The sequence below is a fragment of the Diceros bicornis genome, chromosome 23, assembly GCF_020826845.1.
Source record: "Diceros bicornis minor isolate mBicDic1 chromosome 23, mDicBic1.mat.cur, whole genome shotgun sequence".
Taxonomy (NCBI): domain Eukaryota; kingdom Metazoa; phylum Chordata; class Mammalia; order Perissodactyla; family Rhinocerotidae; genus Diceros; species Diceros bicornis.
In genome coordinates this window covers 53,263,997-53,286,290 of record NC_080762.1, presented here as the reverse complement: position 1 = coordinate 53,286,290, position 22,294 = coordinate 53,263,997, and the positions used below count along the sequence as shown (strand labels likewise).

Below are 22,294 nucleotides of genomic sequence, written 5' to 3'. Positions count from 1 at the left end.
TGTTATTCTAGAATAGGTGGAAATCAAGGGCAAAACAAAGTAAACTTTTATAAATAAGAAAAAGAGAGAACTGCTTAGTCTAAAGTGTCAATAAGAAAAGAAGCAGTAACCCTTTTTTGTTAATAAAAATGTCTTGGTCATAAAACATTGGCTCCATACTTCAAGTGTTCCACAGAAGTGACATACAAGGTGTTCTGGAGACGCCCTGAAGGGCTCTGAGCCAGTGCTGTACGTAGTGAGGGCAAGTTAGGAAATTAGTTTTGGCCTCTGATGGACAATAAATCTGCTTCAACTCAATAGAAATCAGCCCACAGACAACAGAAAAGTGAAGACTCAGACGAGGAGAAACAAAATCGAATCAAGCCCCAGAAGTCAGGGGAAGTCCTCTCTAGGCATTTCCATGTCACTCTCCTGACAGCCTCCCAGGCCATTCTCTTCCCGTGACCTCTGCACACCGTGGAAGCCCCTAACCCCAGACTCTGACTTTGCTGTATGTTCAGTACATAAAAGAAGTTATTGATACCTGAGAGAAGCCAGCATCACTTCCTCTTCCTATAATCACTATCATTTTTTTCTCATCTGTAGAAAGACAAGGGACCATTTACAGGGAGTGCTGATTACAAGAGAGGTAGACTCTTGAAAATAGCTGGACTGTGCTCCAGCAGTAAACAAATGCCCGGTTGCTCCCTTTCTCTCTGGGAAGGGGAAGGGGCAACTGAGTGTCTCAGGGAAACGGCACAATGCCTGCCAAAATTCTAGATTCACAGCAAGGGCAAAATTTGTTAGAGGTATGCAAGAGAATGTGCCCCTAACCTTCAAATCTGTACATGTTTTTTCCATATGGTTTCCTACTTGATTCTGCTCTTAGATAGGATTCCTATTTTTATTCTCCTCATGAAAACAGTGCTCAGTATCACCTCACAAGAAAACTCACTGTTGAATGTGCTGCAGGCCTGAATCTTCTGCGAAGCTTCTTACTGGATTGTCCTCTTTATACTTACCCACACATTCCTGGGCTCAATTTCTGTCACGTCCTCTTGCGTTTGCAAGAGTGTAATGACTGCATTATTAATTTTTAGACCTCTTCATTGCAAAATATAACTTATATTCAGAAAAGTGCTTTGTTACACTCACACACACCAACATTCACATGTTGTCAAGCGGTTAGAAAATAAAGACCCGTGTAACCACCACCCTGCAGGTCAAGAAATGAAACTTGGCCAATACCCCTCTCCCTCTCTGTCTAGAGATAAACATTTTTCTGACTTTTATGCTAATAACTTCCTTTTTTGAAATAATTATATCACCTATGTATGTGTTTCTAAAGAACATAGTTTAGCTTTGTCTGTTTTTGAACTTTTTGTAAATAAAATACTGGAAATATTCCTCAGTGTCTTGCTTTGCTTTGCTCAATGTTATGTCTGTAAGATCCAATCATTGAGTGAAGCTGTAATTCATCCTGTGCTCGTTGCTGGATGACTCTGGGGGTCGGGGGGGTGGTTTGCTTGTTTGTTTGTTTTTACTTTCTTAACTATTCTTTCTTACCAGCATTTTGTTTGTAGCTCAGTTTTATTCTTATTATACATATATTGTCCTTCGTGTAACTGGGGTACTGGAAAAAAAAGGCAATAAAGGCGACATTTCTCCCACTCCCTGGGTTGGGTTCAGAGAAGTCCCTGAAAAGCAGAAACTTGAAAGAACCTGTCCTTGACAGTGCCCTGCATCCTTTGGAAAGATGTACCCCTCTGTGAGGATAGAGATGGTAAAGTTCTGGAGTGGCAAGGAGCATCCTTGAGCCAAAGATCCCTGGATTCCATTGCTTATATCCAGGGTGACCCTAGCTGCCTGATACTGAAACCTCGCTGGGGTTGTCTTTCTGTCTACGCCTCTGCTGACTGAGTTCAGACTGTTGCTGACGGCCAGTCAGGTTGTCTCTAGACTCTGCCTGTGCTCTCTCCAGTCCCCATAAATCTGTACCATCTTGAGGGAAGCTTGCCACATGCCACAGACAAAGCTGCAGTTAACTTAGCCTGTATAGACGCTAAAGCCTGTTCTTATTTCTCTAATCTGACTCTTATTACTCTCAAAATTTTTTGATTCATCTTCAAAAGTGATTTTTCTTTTTTACTCTTTCTTGTTTTTACTTGCTAAAGTAGGCCAGAATAATGCAGGCAGACTGGCTTTTAGGGGCCAGGTGTCAGGTAACATGGGAAGAGAGATCTCCTATCTCCTGTCGTGTACTATTTTTTTTTTTCTTTTTGAGGAAGATTAGCCCTGTGCTAACATCTGTTGCCAGTCTTCCTCTTTTTTCCTTTTTCTCCCCAAAGTCCCAGTAGATAGTTGTCATAGTTGTAGAGTTGTAGCTCTTCTGTATGGGACGCTACCTCAACATGGCTTGATAAGCAGTGCTTAGGTCCGCACCCAGGATCCGAACCTGCGAACTCTGGGCCAGCAAAGTGGAACACAAAACTTAACTGCTATGCCACTGGGCCGGCCCATACCATGTTTATAAGTGCAGCATTCCGCGATGCTCCTGTCACTCACTCCAGCAGTGTCATCATCCGTTCTGCTCACTGTTCTTGTTGTCTCGATATGACTTGAACTGCGTTGGTCATGGACTGCAGACATCTGAGCCAGTGTGTGAGAACCTGCCCTTCAGCACCTGTAAACCAAGCCACTGAAGCCAACAGAATGAGGCTTTTTCAAAGTGTTGTTAAATTGGAGCTGGTTTTGTTTTTTTCTTGCATAAGATTGCTGCCATCTGCCCTATTAGTCTGGAAAATTTATGTTTCAGGATTTTCATTATGTTTTAGTACTTGTATGTTTACTGCTTAAGTTTCATTTGAAACTAATGTTTAAAATCAGTGTCCCTGGAAAAGTTTATTTTATATCTAATTTTCCTTTAGATCATCTGGAAAGCATTAGAGAATCTTTCAAAATAGAAGCCTTATTTTGCTTAACTTTTCATGAGGTAAAACATCATGTGTCCTCTTAGCAGTATAACAGTATGAGTTACATTTATATTAATTTAATTGGTTTGTTAAATTCGTGTTTTCTTGAGCTTTTTAAACAGAAATATCAACATGAATACAACTCTAAAATTAAATTGAATTAATTTTCACAGTCCTTCTCCAGAAATTTAAAACTTCCTCTCTGGTCTTTGCAAATATATACACATATTTTTTTTACTTATTTTAAAAACCATCACTTGGTTTTTTACACCATTTTTTTTACACTTTTCTACTTTTCTACTGTGTGTTATAATGTAAGTATTCTATTCTGTGTTATTACATAATTGTAATGTTTGTGATATTTATTTAGTAGATGCAACCTAATTTTACCTATTCCCACGTTGTTGGATATTTAGCTGTTTAAAAACTGTAATTTTAGTGTAAATATACAGTATTTTCATTCTTTCACATTATATAATATTATGTTCCAATTTAATGAGTACAAGGTGATGCCTGGTTTTAATTTAAATTTGGTTATTTTGAGGTAGAACATTATTTCATATATTTATTTACTATTTACTTCTCTGTGAATTACCTACTAATATTTTGTGCTATTAATCTGTTGGGTACTCAGTAATGTTTTAACTAGTTTAAGTATTTTTTGACTAGAGCCATTAACTCTTTTTTGTCATATCGAATCAATTTTTCCCTCAAAATGTTTGTTTGCTTTTAATTTACTTAATGTGATGATACTATAGTTTAACCTTTTTATGGTGATTTTTTTGTCTTACTCATTTTATTGCTTAAAACTTAGAAAATTCATTACCTGACTAGGACTCTAATGAATATTAGTATTATTTTCTGGTATTATTCCTAGGATTAAACAAAAATTAACCCTTAATCTACTTTTAATTCAATTTGATATGGATATTAGATTGATCAGTGATCACCCCAAGTTCTTTCCATCCAAAGTTTTCTTCACTTCGCCCTTTTCTTCCCTCAGTGAGTACATTAACTTATGATGTGCGAAATATCTTTAACTGATGCTATAGGGCTGGAATTTGGCTGGTAACTTTCCTCTGTTAAAGAGATCTAGCAGATAATGCCTTCGGAAATAATAAGAGCCTTTCTTTTTATTTGGGATTTAATATTTCCTAGATATATCTTGCTGTTGGTTTCAGTGTATCGATTTTGTTTGGAACCTGAAGAAGTTCTTCTGTTTCCTATATCTTACCTTTTGTTGGTTCTAGGAAGATTTCTTTACTTTGAGCTTTGAGAATTTATTCTGATTCATCTGTTCTATTTTCTTCTACAAGAACTTCTGATTTTCATAATATCTAACATTTATGTGTATCTGCTTTTATTTTCTTTTTTCATTTATTTCTTCCATGCACAATAAAGTTTCAGTTTGCTTTTTATTCTGAGCTTTCTGAGAGCCTAAACCTTATTTATTTTTCCCCCATGTTTTTCCTTTTCTCACTATGCAGTCTGTAGTTTTACTAACACATGCAGCAAATGTCAGTATCGGGATATATCTGCTTTCTTTTGATGCAAATTAAAATGAAATATAAAAGTAAGTCTAAGAAACTTTAAAATAGACATAAGAAAAGGGAAACAGGCCTCTTCAGAATACCAAATAAAAAGAGACTCCTGGGACCATTTTCCTTTTTCTGTAAGTCCAACCTTTAGAGGTCCCTTCAGTACAGTTCTTTATGTGTTGAACTAACTCATGTTTTGTTCATTAAAAAATGTCTTATTTTCTCTTTGTTCTTGAAGAGTAATTCTGCTAGGTATACAATTACAGATTAATACATATTTTCTCTAAGTATTTTGAAGATAATATACCAAAGACTGAGGGATTTTATTGTTGCTACTGAGGAATTATGTTGTCAGTCTGACTGTTCCTTTCTGTTAGTATACATTATGCTTCCCTTATCTGTGAATTCTTGTTGTTCCTTATGCCGGGAAAACTTTCTTCCTTTATATTTTCCTATATTGTTTCTTCTCCAGATGTCTTGCTTTAAAAAAAAACCAACAACTCTTTATAAGCATATATTGTACCTTCTCATTCTATTCTCTATGTCTCTTAACATCTATTCATGTATTACACATCCTTCCTCTTTCCTCCATTCTAGATGATGTCTTTATATCCATTTCTAGCTTACTGCCTTTCCCTTTACCTGTGACTAATCTGCTGTTTCTCTCATTCACTGAGTTTTTAATTTTAATCTTATATTTCTCAGTTCTAGTTGCTTTTATTTTTTTTAAATCTCTTTGACATTTCATTCATAGTTATTTTATGTTCTATTTTTGATAAGTCTGAAGACTTTGGAGATCCAAGTTTGTTATTTGCTATTACTGTTTAACAGATGATAGCTTATTTTCAAGTCTATTTGGTCATTTTTTATTATTAGCCCCTATTTGTCTGAATTTAATCTGTGGGTATTCTGAAGAGCTAAATTGGTGGTGTTGTCCTCAAGAGTGGTTTTGTAATGGTTTCCTTGGTGAATTCTACCAAACATTTAAAGAGGAATTAATGCCAATCTGTCTCAAAGTCTTCCAAAAAATTGAAGAGGAAGGAACACTCTCAAACTCATCATACAAGGCCCGAAATACCCTGATACCAAAGCCAGATAAGGACACTACAAGAAAAGAAAACCACAGGCCAGTATCCTTGATTATTATATATGCAAAAATTCTCAACAAAATGTTACCAAACCAAATTCAGCAGCACATTAAAAGGATCACATACCATGATCAAGTGGGATTTATCCCTGGGATGCAAGCATGGTTCCACATATGCAAATCAATAAATGTGATATACCACATTAATAGAACTAAAGACAAAAATCATGTGATCATCTCAGTAGATGCAGAAAAAGCATTTGATAAAATACATCCTTTCATGATAAAAACTCTCAACAAATTGGGTATATGAAGAAAATACCTCAATAAAATAAAGGCCATATATGACAAGTCCAGAGCTAACATTGTACTCAATGATGAAAGGCTGAAAGCTTTTCCTCTAAAATCAGGAACAAGACAAGAGTGCCGGCTTTCACCACTCCTATTCAACATAGTCTTGGAAGTCCTAGCCAGAGCAGTTAGACAAGAAAAGAAATAAAAGTCATCGAAATCAGAAAGGAAGAAGTAAATTTTCTCTATTTGCAGATGACATGATCTTATACATAGAAAATTCTGAAGACTTCACCAAAACACTGTTAGAACTAGTCAACAAATTCAGTAAAGTTACAGGGTGCAATGTTAACATACAGAAATCAGTTGCATTCTATATGCTAACAACAAAATATCTGAAAAGAAATAAAGAAGACACTTCCATTTACAAGAGCATAAAAAATAATAAAATAGTTAGGAGTAAATTTAACCAAGGAAGTAAAATATCTATATACTGAAAGTGATAAGACATTGATGAAAGAAATTAAAGATACAAATATGTGGAAAACTATCCCATATTCATGGATCAGAATTAATATTGTTAAAATTTCCATACTACCCAAAGCCATTTATAGAGTCAATGCAATCCCTATGAAAATTCCAATGGCATTTTTCACAGAAATAGAAAAAAACAATCCTAGAATTCATATGGAACTACAAAAGACTTTGAATAGCCAAAGCAGTCCTGAGAAAGAAGAACAAAGCTGGAGGTATCACACTTCCTGATTTCAAACTATACCACAAGCTGTAGTAACTAAAAAATATGGTACTGGCATAAAAATAGACATGTAGACCAGTGAACCAGAAAACAGAGTTCAGAAATAAACCCCTGCATATACGGTCAACTCATATTTGACAAGGGAGGCAGGAACACTCAATGGGGAAAAGATAGGCTCTTCAATAAATGGTATTGAGAAAACTGGATAACCATGTGCAAAAAGTGAAATTGGACCCCTATCTTATACCACTCAAAAATTAACCTGAAATGGATTTAATAGTTAAACATAAGACCTGATACTGTAAAACTCTTCTACTCTGATACTGTAGAAGAAAACATAGGGAAGAAGCCCCCTGACATTGGTCTTGGCAATGAGTTTTTGTCTATGACACGAAAAGCATAAGCAACAGAAGCAAAATTCCACAAGGGGGACTACATCAAACTAAAAAGCCTCTGCATAGCAAAAGAAATCATCGACAAAATGAAAAGGCAACCTACCGATTGGGAGAAAATAAAGAACTCATGCAACTCAATAGTAAACTCAATAGCAAAAAAACCAATCTGATTAAAAAATAGGCAGAGGGGGCCAGCCCGGTGGCATAGTAGTTAAGTTCACTCACTCCACTTCGGTAGCCCAGGGTTCGCAGGTTTGGATCCCAGGCATGGACCTACGCACCGCTTATCAAGCCATGCTGTGGCGGCATCCTATATAAAGTAGAGGAAGATGGGTATGGATGTTAGCCCTGGGCCAATCTTCCTCAGCAAAAAAGAGGAGGATAGAACAGATGCTACCTCAGGGTTAATCTTCCTCAAAAAAAAAAAATGGGCAGGGGAACTGAATAGACATTTTTCCAAAGAAGACATACACATGGCCAAAAGGTACATGAAAAAATGCTCAACATCACTAATCATCAAGGAAATGCAAAAGAAAACCACAATGAGAATATCACCACACCTCTGTTAGAACAGCTGTCATTAAAAAGACAAGAGATAACAAGCGTTGGCATGTATGGAGAAAAGGGAATGTAAATTGTTACAGTCACTATAGAAAACAGTATGGAAGTTCCTCAAAAAATTAAAAATAGAACTACCATATGATCCAGCAATTCCACTTCTGGGTATGTATCCAAAGGAACTGAAATCCAGATCTCAAAGAGATATCTGCACTCCCATGTTCATTGTAGCATTATTCACAATAACCAAAATATGGAAACAACTTAAGTGTCTGTCTATAGATGGTTGGATAAAGATGATGTGGTGTAAATACATACAATGGAATATTATTCAGCCATGAGAAAGAAGAAAATTCTGCCATTTGTCACAACGTGAATGGAGGGCATAATGTGAAATCAAATAAGTCAGACAGAGAAAGACATGATGATATCACTTATATGTAGAATCTAAAAAAGCCAAACTCATAGAAACAGAGTAGAGTGGTGTTTACCAAGGGCTGTGGGGTGGGGGAAATGGGGAGATGTTGGTCAAAGGTACAAACCCTTAGCTATAAGATGAATAAGTTCTGGGGATCTAATGTACAGCATCTAGTTCAAGATGCTAAGAGAGTAGATCTTAAATGTTCTCACCACAAAAAAGAAATAGTAACTATGTGAGGTGGTAGAGGTGTTAACTATCCCTAATGTGGTAATCATTTCACAGTATATAAGTATATCAAATCACTGCATTGCACATCTTAAACTTAGACAATGTTATATGTCAATTATATCTCAATAAAGCTGAAAGAAGAGAGAATGGTTTGTATTTGCATATTCTAGTTGCCAGAAGAAATTAGCTTACTTTCTCAGCTTGGAGTTTTCTGGAAAACTCAGTAGCGTAAATTTGAACTGTAGACCCAGAGTAGACATGGCTGGCTTTGCACATTCTTAGAGGTGGCTATTACTAGTCCTACTACTGGTATTATGATGACTAATTTGGAAGTTTCCTTTGCTGGTAGAGAGATGTTTCCCAGCCCACCTTTCATTAGTATTTTAGCCCTTTGGGCTTAACCTAAGGCATTTTGGGCTCTCTCCCACTTTGGAAGGGCCAGGTCTTAGTTGAGAGTTCTGTGCTGCTGGTACTGTGTGCCGACAAGGCAACCTCAGTTTATTTATTTCTGAAAGTTAATTGTCTAATTTCATTTTATTTCTCTTTATTTTCTCTTTTTCTTTTGGCCTCTGAAGATCTCTCTTTCTTTCTTAAGAATTCAGCAGTGCATTCAAGTGTATTCCTTTACCTAGTGTTAAGATACATTATCAATAGCCTAGAAACAAGGCCAAAGGTCAGTTGCCTGTCCTCTCAGAGACATACTAGGACATTATCTAACAGGTAACCCAGGGATTATGTAAGTGTTGAGGGGGATGCACTTTCTCAGAGCCCTGACTCTGTGACGTTCCATGTTCACCCATAGCGTCCTGTCTGGTGTAGATGTAAATGATTTCTATACAGTAGAAAAGATAAGCCCTACTAGGCACAGCCATTTGTGTTAATTATCATCTCTCAAACCTTTAAAAAAAAATAGATAAGCTCAGAGGTGATGGTAGGGGGTTATCCTGTAAGATATTAACCAGTTTTATATCTAACCTAGCAGTCTTACTCCAGTATTCTTTCTTTAAAGCAAATACTCAATTCCTCAGATGTTCGTTACCCTCATTAGTGATATAAATACACCATTGACGTGTTCATTCTAAATTTGTATGGGAGTCAGGTTTTTAACCTTTTGAAAAGTATCCTTTCACATCAGGATCAAGCTGGATTGCATTTTGATAGCTTTTTAAAGCATCCTGCCCACCATAAGCAGAAGTAACTACTGAGGCAAAAGTAATCTTATTTTATTCTTCATTGAATTCTAAGTGACATTGGGGACCACCTCAGTCACCAGCACATGGACCACACGCAGTCATTGTTTGTATAAAGGGTGAGTGAATGTATAACCATTGACTTTTGACTATTACAGCTTTAATTTTGTTATGTCCTGTTGCTTAGAATCATGGCATTTTCATGAGTAATATCCTACCTTACAGAGAATCTTAACGCATCTAGTTATTTTAAAACAGCATTTTATGTAATTAACTGCAGCAGTAACTTTACTCTGAACTGTAACATATTTGCTTTTGTAGTCTATATTTTTTCATATGATTGAGAGCCTTTAAAAATTGTTTCCTCTGATTTACTGTCAGTTGGCTGTGGATTGTTCACCTTCACTCTTGTTGCACTAAGTGTTGAGAGCTTTGTAAGACAGCCTCTGCTTTACAGCACGGGCTGGCGCTGCTCTGACCCTGGAGAGCCAGGGGAGTGGCAGGCCCTCACGCATGCTGGTTTGCTTAAGGCCTTGGTTAGTTCCCGAAGGTCAGTTCTCTGGGCATTCCTGCCTGCTAATTGCGTGCCTGCTGTAGTCACCTCCATTCTGATAAACCAGACTTATATTAATAGTTATGGTTTATATTGCTGAATATTTTGGTTATTTCAAGTTATAGGCATGCTTCTAGCATTTATGGAAAGACGGTTTTCATACCTGTTTATTTCCCCGGCTTCCCAGAAGTAACATGCCCTAGAATATATTTTTATTATTCTAAGTAGACTTTGGTTTTCTTGCTTTATACAATTAATACATATTAATTATAGAATAATAGGAAAATAAAGGCAGTGAAATGTAATGTTAGATGCTTCAGAAAGTAGGAAACATTAGTGCATCGTGCACCAGATTTAGGGCTGATGCCATCTGTCCTTGTGTCTCTGTCTCTTCCCCTCCTGTTCAGCTTGCTTCCAGTGCTGGTCTCTTAACAGAAATTGACAGTGCGCAGCCTAGCAATTGTGTGTCCTTAATTCAATGTGGTAATTAAGAAACATTCTTATCAAATCTGGCAAGTGGTTGGATATTTTCCATGAATGCTCCCGGGGGCTTTCAGAGTTTTTATGCCTTCATGAGAGATTGGGGAATGATGCTGTTGGGTATACAATGGTTAACAGCATAAGAGAATTCTGATTCTTACGTGTATTTGATCTAACTTTGAAAAAGTTACTTGCTCTCTGTAAAGCTGGGTCCCTGTTATTTAGATTGAGATTATACCTCCTCATAGGGTTGTTTTAAGGATTAAGTGATATAGTATATAAACATTAAGCATTGTATATAATACAAAATAAAAGCTTAATAAATTGTAGTGTATTTATATTGATATTGTTTTCTGATACTCTGTTGCCATGCTGTCCTGTAAGTTTTACTTTACTGGCAGCAGAGATAATAGGCATCAAGTTAAAAAAAGACCTGCTTCTGGCACTAGATTCTGCCACTCACCATGTGACCTTAACATTTCTGAATCTCAATTGCTTTTAAAAATGAGACTGTCATTATCGATGTCGTTGGGATACTAAATGGACTCTCCCAACTCTTTTGCCTAAATTCTTAGGCAGAAGAAACCAGCATAGTTCTTGTTGTTCCAATAGACCTTTTTAGTTGGTTTAACTTTGTTTCCTTCATTAGTAGTTATACAAATAGATATTACAGAAATAGAAGGAATGGTTTGGCATTCTGATGCATATCCACAGGCAGTCCTTCCAATAGCCAGTCTCTACCACTTGTTCACTTGCTTAGGAATACTTATATATCTTTTTTGTTTGTTTGTTTAATTTTTTGTTTATTGCAGTAACATTGGTTTATATATCTTTGATCTCAAACTGTTTTCTTAAAATTTATTTCACAGAATTTGCTTGTGAACTTGCTAGCACTCCCCTCTTTTCTGTTATTCTTTTGTGAGGTGTGATTTGATGTATCTCATATTAGCAATGCATGTACATCTTTAAACAAATGTCACTGACTCAAGAATACAAACCATTTTGATTAAATGAGAAGGTATATAGTTTCTGCAGCCCCCACATCCTTCTGAGCACATAAAATGTTGTGTTTTTATTGTTATTTACTTATGATTTCCATTCAAATGTTGCACAGTCCCCAATGATAAGGAAATGAAATTTTGTCCTGTTAATCTATTTCCTTTGAGAAGCTGGTCATAAATAAGCACCGTCCACTCTGCATATAGGCAGATGGCTGTTTTAAATCTCATTGGTTAGGGCCCTTGAACTTTCCAGGTTTTCAGATAGTCACATTGATTTGAACAAGACATTTCCCAAGATGACAAAGTCTAACAGAAATCACTGCCTGTCCTGTGTTCAAGCCTACATGAGACATCTAGGAAATAGGAAGACCTTCATGAAGGTGCCACTGGTCCCTTTTTGGGCTTTTGGATTCTTCTGGACATTAATTGTCCTTAGGTCCAATCTGGAATGTGCCTAGCAATAAAAATTTTTAAATATCTATAATTATAATTCTTGTCTTTAACAGGTTATAGGAATTTAAGTCGGCATAACTTTTCATATATCTCTATTAATTTCACTTATTTGGGACTAATTATTATCACCTAGAGAGTTCATTCAAATGTTGATTTTGCTACCACAGCACCAGCTGTCTCTCCTAGTATTGCATAGTTTAAATTTTGATTTGCAAGATTTTCTTCAAATTTTCCATTAAAAACATAACCATGGGGCCAAGTACTGTGGCATGCTATGAGAGGAAACCCTGCAGTTACAATCTATTATTTTAGGTGCAGTTTATTTACCCAGCCTAAAACTCATGTGGCCCCTGTTCTATCTAAAAGAAATCCTAAAGCCTTGCTCAGAGGCCACGTTGAAATCAATACATTCTGTGTCTGGGACTTCTTTTGATTAGCATAGCACTCTATCAAAATAGGACAAGAATTAAGGTTAGTGTAGCCTGATATTATTTTTTAATTGATGTACTTTCTTAATAGTCTCTATGCTTTTCTTAGTTTTCACAAATTTCCTGCATAGAATGTCTTAGAATTGTCCCAATCCACATATATTATTCTGTGGATTGAGATATCTACTTTCATATTTTTTAAAATCCACATATCACTTGCCCATTTCTGTTCCTTTAGTGCCTTTTGTATGATTTCTCAGCAATTACCATGAACATACTATCAATCACATTTACAAATATCATGTGTACTTAAGGATAAAATCTTTCAGACTTTGAGTTCAGTTCAAGTCGCTAGATTCTGACATTCTCCTCATTGAATTTGAACTTCTAATTCTGCTATATATTATCTCTTATTTATATTATTTTTTATCTGCATATTGAAGATCATTCCTCTGAATGTGAAGAAAATACATAGTTTTTTACCTTGTCATCTGTTAACTCTATACCATCATTTTTTCATAATGAGACTACCCCTTCTTTGTCCTCATTGCTCTAAATCTAATCAAATATTTGTTTGCCTTGTGGTTTTTTTAAAAGTCTAGATTTATTTTGAAGCTCCGTGATGCATCCTGATATATTTTAGTGTCATCATGTAGTTTGTCTTTGCCCCTTGTACCTCTTTTCCCAGCGATCAGTTGATCCGTACCTGTGTGCTTAACTCTTCCTCAGGCTCCGGGCTTCACCTGTTCCATGGCAACGATTCGAGGAGCCATGGATAATTTCATTTCAAATTAGTAGTGCTTCTAGAACTCACATTCTAGTTCCAATAAGCACATTTTGTGCTTTGTTCCCTATCTGGCAGGCATGGAAACTGAGTTCCTGTCTTGTTTCCCTCTGCTTGGTTCCCTGCAGTGTCAGCCTTCCCAGTTTCTTACTTTCTACTCAAAAATGAGATCCTGCTCTCTACAGCTGGATCATGGTTCTTCAAACATGACCTCTTCTCAGATCCTCCTCTGTTGTGTTGGACCTGCTTGCCAGGGTGCCTCTTACTTCTTGCTGCTCTTCTGACGGGGGCTGAACTTGTCTACTATTACTGTCTTTCTAAATGCACTTCGTGGGAGTTTCCCCAGTGTTTTCAAAACCTAGGTCTTCCCTTGGAAACTTTCCAAGCTTTAGTTTGTAGATTTCCAGTTAGTGGTGCCTCTGAGGGGAATATTTCCAGAATTCTGCCCACAGATTTATGCATAGCCCTCAGAGCAAAAGCCCTACAATAATAAACGCTTACTCTATTCTAAAAGTCTACTTGGAACTTTTGCCTTGAAGAATTGGGCTGGTCCCACATGTCAGTTATGTGTACATGTTTTGGGTCAACAATAGATCTTGATTGAAGCATTCTTGGCCATGCCTTGTTTTTTCTAATTTTCACTTTTATTTTCTTTTTTAAACTGGGAAGGACTCTTAGTCAGGAGATGGGCACCCCCTGAGAGTCTCTTATCACCGTAGTCATGAAGAGGTGGAATTCTCTGGGAGCTAGAGCCCAAGGAGCAGATTCTGGTTATCTTAACCCTCCTGCTCCTCCTCTAGCACTTTAGTCCAGTAATACCTGCACTTTTCCTCCTGGAGAGAAGCAGTGGGCTAGAGAGGTGTATGCTCTCTGAAAAGCTGCAAATGGGATGGAAAAAAAGACATTTTTATACTTCCATTTGGTTATATTCTTTCCTTAGAGTTAAAAATAACTAACATTCATTGGGCATTACTATTTGCCAAACACTGTTACAAGTACTTACATGTATTAACTCATTACTTTTCAAAACAAGCCTATGAAATAGTAGCTATTCTTATCCTCCTTTTACAGATGAGAAAACATATGAGGTACAGAGAAGTGTGGTAACTTCCCAGTGGTCACACGGGTAGTACATTGCAGAATCAGGTTTTGGACAGGAGTCTGGCTTCAGAGTCTGAGCTCTTGATGACTAGATTATCTCACCTCTCAGAGATGGTGATGGTAGTAGTAACAGTTCTAAGAATAGTAGCAGTAGTCCTAGTTATAGCAGCAGCAGAGAGGTAGGTAAGCTGCATCAAGTTATAGAAGCCTCCTGATGCTTATGTGATGGAATTCATAGAGAACATATAGATGATTACAGAATCTATAGTGTATCCCAAATAGCCATGAAAATGCTATGCAGCAGTACCATTTGGATAATGATAATTCTGTTACAAATTTCATTTCCAAGCTTTAATGGCTAGGGGTAAATTTTTTTTTGAAGCAAAAAGGGAATTCAAGGAGATGGCATATATAATCTATTTTTACTTCCCAGCCACAATTCTTAGGTTTGTTGATTTATCTTATTTACTGTAGGAGGAAGGTATAGATAATTTAGTTGTTTCCAATCCAGGGTTATTGCACATTAAGTTTAAGAGAATATATACTCTGGAAAGTTAAAAAGTGATTGATCCTAAAATGAAATTAAGATACTTCTATTTATAATAGCATGAAAAATAACAAAATACTTAGAAATAAATTACCAAAAGAAGTACAAGGTGTCTTTGCTGAAAACTACAAAGCATTGTTGAAAGAAATTAAAGAGAAAAATATCCCATGTCCGTGGATTATAAGATTTAATATTATTAAGATGGTAATATTCGCCAAATCGATATAGAGATTTAACACAATCTCTATCAAAATTCCAGCCACTTTTTTTGACAAGCTGATGCTAAAATTCACATGGAAATTAAAGGGGCCCAGAATAACCAAAACAATCTTGAAAATGGAGAACAAAGTTGGAAGAGTCACATGTCCTAATTTCAAAACTTGCTAAAAATCCAGCAATCAAGACACTATGGTAAGGGTATAAGTATAGGCATATATATTAATGCAATAGAATTGAGAATCCATCCATAAACCTTTACATTTATAGTCAGTTAATTTCAACAAGGATGCCAAGGCAATTCAATGGGGTAAAAATAGTTTTTTCAACAAATGGTGCTGGAACAACTGGATATCCACATGCAAATGGACCATATACTGAAGTTAATACTCAAAATGGATCATAGACCTGAAGAGCTAAAACTAAACTCTAAGAAGCAAACATAGGAGTAAATATTTGTGACCTGGGGGTAGGCATTTGTTTCTTAGATATGACACCAAAGCCACAAGTGTCAAATGAAAAAAAAGATTAACTTTTGTGCTATTAATGATACCATGAAGAAAACAAGCAGACATCCTACAAAATGGGAGAAAATGTTTGCAAATCATACATCTGATATAGGACCTGTATCCAGACTGTGTAAAGAACTCGTACAACTCAACAATAAAAAAAGTTAAATAAACTGAGTAAAAAAGAGGCAAAGCATTTGAATAGTTATTTCTGTGAAGAAGATATACAAATGGCCAATAAACACATGAAAAGATGCTCCAAATCATTAGTCGTTAGGGAAGTGCAAAACAAAACCACAGTGAGATACCACTTTACACCCAGTAGAATGACTTAAAATCAAAACATAGAAATAAGAGTTGACGAGAATGTAACAAAGATGTGGAAAAATTGGAATCCTCATACTTTGCTGGTGCGAATATAAAATGGTGTGGTCACTTTGGAAAACAGTTTCACGGTTCCTCAAAAAGTTAAACATAGATTTATCATGTTACCAAATAATTCAACTCTTAGATATATACTCAAGAGAAGTGAAAACATATGTCTACCTAAAAACTTGTACATGAATGTTCATAGCAGCATTATTCCTAACAGCCAAAATGTGGCAATAACCCAAATGTCCATCAAGTGATGAGAGGATAAGCAAAAGTGTTATATCCATACAGTGGATTGTTTATTATTTAGCCCTAAAAAGGAATGAAGTGCTGATACATGCTACAAATATATGAACCTTGAAGAAATAATTGTTCTAAGTGAAAGAATTCAGCCACATGTAGTAACATTCCATTACAGTCATGTGCCACATAAAGATGTTTCGGTCAACAATGGACCACATATATGACGGTGGTCCTATAAGATAGTACCATATAGCCTAGGTGTGTAAGTACACTCTGATGTTCACACAATAACAGATTTCTCAGAATGTATCCCTGTCGTTAAGCAACACATGACTGTGTATGAAATGTCCAGATAGGCTAATCCATAGAGACAGAATGTAGATTAGTGGTTGCCAGGGGCTGGGGGGAGTGACTACTAATGGAATTTCTTTTGGGCATTCTGGAATTAAATAGTCATGTTGGATACACAACTCTGTAAAAAAAAAAAATATTTATATGTATATATATATGTATATGTATATATATACATATATATATAGTCAATAATGCTGTTATTAAAAAAAGATCACATTGTAAAAAAAAAAAGTCATTGCTGGCTGATGGAGGGAGGACATTGTAATCTCTGAGGTGCTCAAAGGCAACTTAGCCTCTGCTTTCCAGGTGAATTAAGATAAGACATGGTGAATGGTCAATTACTTTGATTTTTGACTTTTCTTTCTGTCCTACATAAGTAATAAGAGCTATAAATTTGCCTCCAAGAACTTCTTTAGCTGCATCCCACAAATGTCAATATGTTGTATTTTCCTGCAGAGGGGGCAGGTGATCAATAATCAGTGGAGTGACTATGCAGAGGGAGTGGGGGCTACAGAGAGAGTGGTGGCTCAGTGGGAACCCTCTAAGTCACAGGAAAGCCATATAGGAAGTGACAGCTTGGCAGCAACCTTTTGAACTGCAGGTGAGGTACCCTAGTGCCTGTGGGAGTCCAGGTGCTGATGTGGGCCCAAGGACTTCAGGTTGCCAGTTTCCACATAGAGAGGGTCCTGAGAGGGTTAGCACCAGGCCAGGCTGAGCTTGCAAGTTCTTCAAGGGCCCTCACGTTCTGGATGGGCAGCTGGGGCTAAGATCCACCAGATGTCCTCATCCTCACACCCCTGACCCACTGAGCAACAGCCAGAAACCACAGGGAAGCCTCTTTCTCCTTCAGTACCCTTCAGCATCCTGTACTAAAAAATTTAGTATGTTGCTTATGTAAATGAGAAATGTTTAAAAGAATCCTGTCTATTATTGCAGATCATATATTGAAGGATGAATTTGGAGCTGAGAAGTAATAATTGATAATTGTCTCGTGTCCTGATTTCCTATGCTATAATTGTCATGTTTCACATCTACATATAAGAAAATATTATATATTTTTTATTTATAGCTGTCATTTGTATTTTAAAGAATTAAGGGGAAAATAATCTTTTATATTTACCCATTTATACTTACCATTTTTAATGCCCTTCATTTCTTCCTGGAGATTCAAATTTCCCACCAGTATCATTTCCACTAAACATAGCATTTCTTATACTACAGCTCTGTTGGTTACAGTTTCTTAATTGTATTTTTTGTTTGAAAATATCTATTTCACTTTCATTTTTTCATGCTTGAAGGATTTTTACTGGATATAGAATGCTGGGTTGACATTTCTATTCTTTCCCATTTCTCCTTCTGGACTCTGATTACACTTAGGGTAGACCTTTTTGTATTGTCCCAAATGTCCCCGAGATTCTGTTCATTCCTCAGATTGTATAAATGCTATTGACCTATATTCAAGTATATGGACTCTTTCCTCAGTCATCTTCACTCTGCTCCTAAGCTCATCCACCTTGAATTTTTTATTTCATATATTCTTGAATCTCTACTTGGTTCTTTTTAATAATTTCTCTGTCTCTACTGGTAATTTGTATCTTTTTGGTCAGGACTAGCATTAAGCACAGTTCTAATATATCTTAAAATCCTTTTTTGTAAGTCACACCACAGAATCAGGGCTGCTGCTGCTGCTGCCATGATTAGGGCAGCACAGAGAGAGGAGTTTCCAAAGCTGCTGGCCCCAGAACTGCAGCACTGTCATCATCCAGCATCTTCCGAATCAGGAAGACTCCTCCACCATAGCTATTCCGGAATTCTGCTACATCTCCTGCAAACTGTATCCTCATTCAGAAGGGATGCCCTGCAGCCAGGCTTTCACCCCAAGTAACTCTGACTAGTCTTTCATAAGATCACCTGACTAGGAAAATTTAAATTATATCCAGAACTCTCTCTGCAAGAGAGTTTTAGAAATACAGTTTTAGCCTGTTTAGCACAGGAAGCATGCTCGAACAATGTTTGAATGGATATCCCACAGTCTATGTGCTATGGACTACCCATCTGATTATTCAGCATTCATATACTGCCCTTTTCCCTCATTCAGACTTCCCCAAAATATGAATAGCAACAACAATGTGATCTGCAAACATAGTGCACCAATGCTCTGTAGAAACAAAACTCTATAGACCTCTTCTCAAAGGGAAAGATTCAAACTCTCAGTCATTTCACGTGATGTGATTTCATGTGATCATGTGATGATCATGCCTGTGCTAGTTCAGTCATAATTCTAGTTTGATACTTTGTAATTTAGGGACTAAATTATGAAGTAAACCACTGCCAAAATATCCTACACACACACACACACACACACACACACACACACGCCCCAAGGAAGAAAAACATAACCCTTCCTGACGTTCAGTTCTGCAACTGGTTTCAAGTCCATAATTGTACTGATATCTTCCTCTATTGCCAATCACATTCTCCCTTTGTTCTTACCCAGGACCTCAATTAGTTGGATTTACCCAAACTTTCATCCCTGAAGGATCTGACCTTTTGGTGGTCCTGCCTTGAATAAGGTATAAAAAGTATTCTGCTGTCTCCTGCAAACGACTTCATTTTATCCTTATTGGGATAGTAAAAAAACTCCCCAACAAGTATCAAAACCTACCCAACAAGTATCAGGGCAGTGTTGATCCTGCCAGGAAAGGGACTCCATCTGGAATAGAAGCACTGTCGAATTAGAAACACCACCTGATTTAGTTGATGACCATTCACTGCCATTCTCTGGGACCCTTCTATCTTTTACACAGGTCAAATAGGCAAGTTTATCAGACATGTGGTAGGAATTTCCACCTTTGCATATTTCAAGACTTGAATGTGGCACAGAGCTCTGTGGATCCTCCAGGTGAAGATATAGATCAAAGCACCTTTGGGAAGGCTGAGTTTACAGGAGTGACTCCCTAAACCACTGGGCCACGAAGGTAGCTGCTGCTTCTGCCAGGATTAAGAACTTGCATAAGTAGGAAGCCTCTGAACCAGCTGCAGGATGAACCAGAAACGTGCCACCTCTGCCACAAACTGCACCAACAAAATCCACACCCTGAACCCTGTTTCTCTTCTTCCCTAGTGCACTTCTAAATCAAGGTCTCTGATGAGTACTTCTGACAGGCAGAACTAAAGTCATAGGCAAAATCCTAACTGGAGAGGAATCTGGGAAAAATTATTTCTAGCTCTTCAGTCCCTGAAATAGAGGAAGATGTGCTAGAATAGAAAAAGGTGGCATGGGTATTGAGTGAGTCCTTCTAAAGTTTCCATAGTGCTCTCTGAACTATTTCTTCACCTTAAGTTATTTCATAGATAATTAAACGTTGAGAAAGGAAGTAACAATTAAAGCATTAGTGAAATACCCAACAGAAGTTTTTTAAAGCTTACATAAGAGTATGCTTTTTTTTCAGGTACTAACATAAAAATATTGTAAAAATCTGAAATCTAATAAGTGGTACTAGAGAGTTAAAAAGGGTATGCATCTTAGCCAATTACATAATTAAAAAATAATAATGGCAAATAACTGTGATTTTTCTATGGTAACAAACTGATGTGGTTTTAGTATTAAGTTGATAAGTTGATTTAGAAAACTATTATTAAGAGCTAGTTATGCATGTCCAGATTTATAATAGAAATGTCTTTTGACTCTATAATCCATTCACTTGATTGTCATTTATTAACTTTTAAAGTTAAAGTATGTTATTAAACTATTAATTTTAGATGTTCCTACATGTAAGTGTTTATCCTAAAGGACACAGGTAGCATTTCCTAGTTTCATGTGGATTATTTATTTAGCATTGTCATTTAAACATTTTATATATGAAAGCAATGTGTCTTCAGTATGATTTTCAGCCCATATAGAACAGTAGCAAAGTAGATGCTGTTTCCGTGTTTTGAGAGACTGCTTGAGGCCTCATTTCTCCTGGATCTATTAAAGGATAGATATAATGAAATTCCAGCTATGAGTTATATACGCCTTAATGTGATTAATAATCAAATGTCCTTTCTCCTAATAACTATGGGATATAGCTTATTATTCTTCACTCTCCTTTATTTAATGGTGAGTACTTTTGCTGCTTCTAGATGAAAATTCAGAGTCCCATACTCTTTTCTCCTCACTCTAAAGCTCCTCTCTTTGGCAGATAGAGAAGTCCCTCCCACCCGTACCTCTGCAGCGTGGAGGTGGGACTCCTAGTACACAGATAGCTCTCCCCGAAGACATCATCAGACTCCTTCCTCTCACCTTTTTAAAATCTATATCTGTATCTGTATTTATGTATCTAGTGAGTAAGGGCTTAGGAGTCCTGTTTTATCATTCTCTCCTTTATTCGTTCTGTATGTAGTCTCTCATCTAAACAGTTATATTATGTTTTGATACTTCAGCTGAAACTTCCATTTTAGCACCCTATCATACCGTTCAAAACATTAACTGCTAAAAAAAGTCTTTGCCTATATTATTATTTGTCTGTTTCACAATTTTGCTTGAGACTGACCCGGAATTATGTTGACACTTTTTGTACTCCCCACATCATGGAGCTCATATAGTAAAGTCTAAAAATGCCCACTGAATACATTTTGCCCTGACTCAGTAGAAAGTGGAAACCTACTCATTTTTATCTTTAGTTTCAGGTGCAGCATTATGTCTCACAGAGTCTAGTAACCCTGGGAAGTTGCAGCTTGTTGAGAAAATCTATAATATCTCTGCTTCTGTCAGAAGTAAACAGCTTCGCTGATGATCTGGGTGCCGTCAATCAGGTACATGTAACCTGAAACTGTAACTCTCATTTATAGGTAATACAGCTGTAGGCTTCTTTTTTTCTCCTTTTCTCCTCCCCTCTCTTCTTGCCAGGCTGATAGTTATCACCTTATTTCTAATGTATGTGAGTACTATTACTGTATACTGAAATCATAGAAAGATACTGTCAGAAAATAGTTTTCAAAATAAAACCATCTTATCATCCTAACTCGTATATATCTGCCAGAGGTGCCTTTGGTGACAGCAAAAGAGGAATGGCCTTAAATCTCTGCAAGCAGGCAGCATGTTCCTAAAGCAAAGCAGTGCAAGTGAACAGGAGAGAATGCTAAGTGGAGAATAGCCTCTGACCAGTGGTTCTCTTCCGTAATTGCTCATAGGAATCATCTGGCTAACTTTTAAATATCCCGTTGCCAAGCCACATGCCAGTCCAACTAAGTGAAGGTCTCTGGGGTTAAGAAGCAGGTATTGGTATTGTTAAAGCTTTCCAGGTGATTCCAATGTGCCGCCAAGGTTGAAAACCAGTGCTCTAAGCCTTTTTATCTGGGCAGAGTCCTGTATCACCGCTGACAAATGTGTCCAAGGAACAAGTCATACCCATATTTTAATGTTGACACTGGTATATTATGAGTTCACTTTGTCAGCTCATTTAATATTTTTACTGTCTCTATGGTAGAATTAAGCACAATTAAAGGCAATTAGAGACAAGTAGAAATTTTTTGGTAAAGAGGAAAAAACTTAACAAGAAAAAATATATGTATGTAATTTTAAATAGCTTTTAGCTAAGTATTTACATCTAAGTTCTCTACATTAAATGACAAATATAAAAATATTATATAATCTAACTGAATTCAGTGTATGACATGGTATATCATCTAGTCACCTGTTTCTCAAGTAACCACTAAATGGTAAACTCTCTTAAGAGCTTTGTTATACATGAAAAAAGTAATTGTTACTGATCTCAAGGAGCTAAAAATCCATTTGAGAAAGAAAGAAGATACATTTACTAATTTAAAAAAGAGTGAAGTGTTAAGATGCATGG

At 36.7% G+C, this 22,294-nt stretch overlaps 1 protein-coding gene across 2 annotated transcripts in view; it reads left to right on the top strand.

The window, feature by feature from the left end:
• MEI4 (meiotic double-stranded break formation protein 4) overlaps nucleotides 1-22,294 on the top strand; it is a 221,257-nt gene that overhangs the window by 127,459 nt on the left and 71,504 nt on the right. The window contains exon 4 of one of the 2 annotated variants that reach the window (XM_058566747.1): nucleotides 21,123-21,254. The exons of the other annotated variant lie outside the window; for it this stretch is intronic. Coding sequence (XP_058422730.1) covers nucleotides 21,123-21,254 — 132 coding nt within the window. The remainder of the gene's footprint in view (nucleotides 1-21,122; nucleotides 21,255-22,294) is intronic. 2 annotated transcript variants of the gene reach the window in all.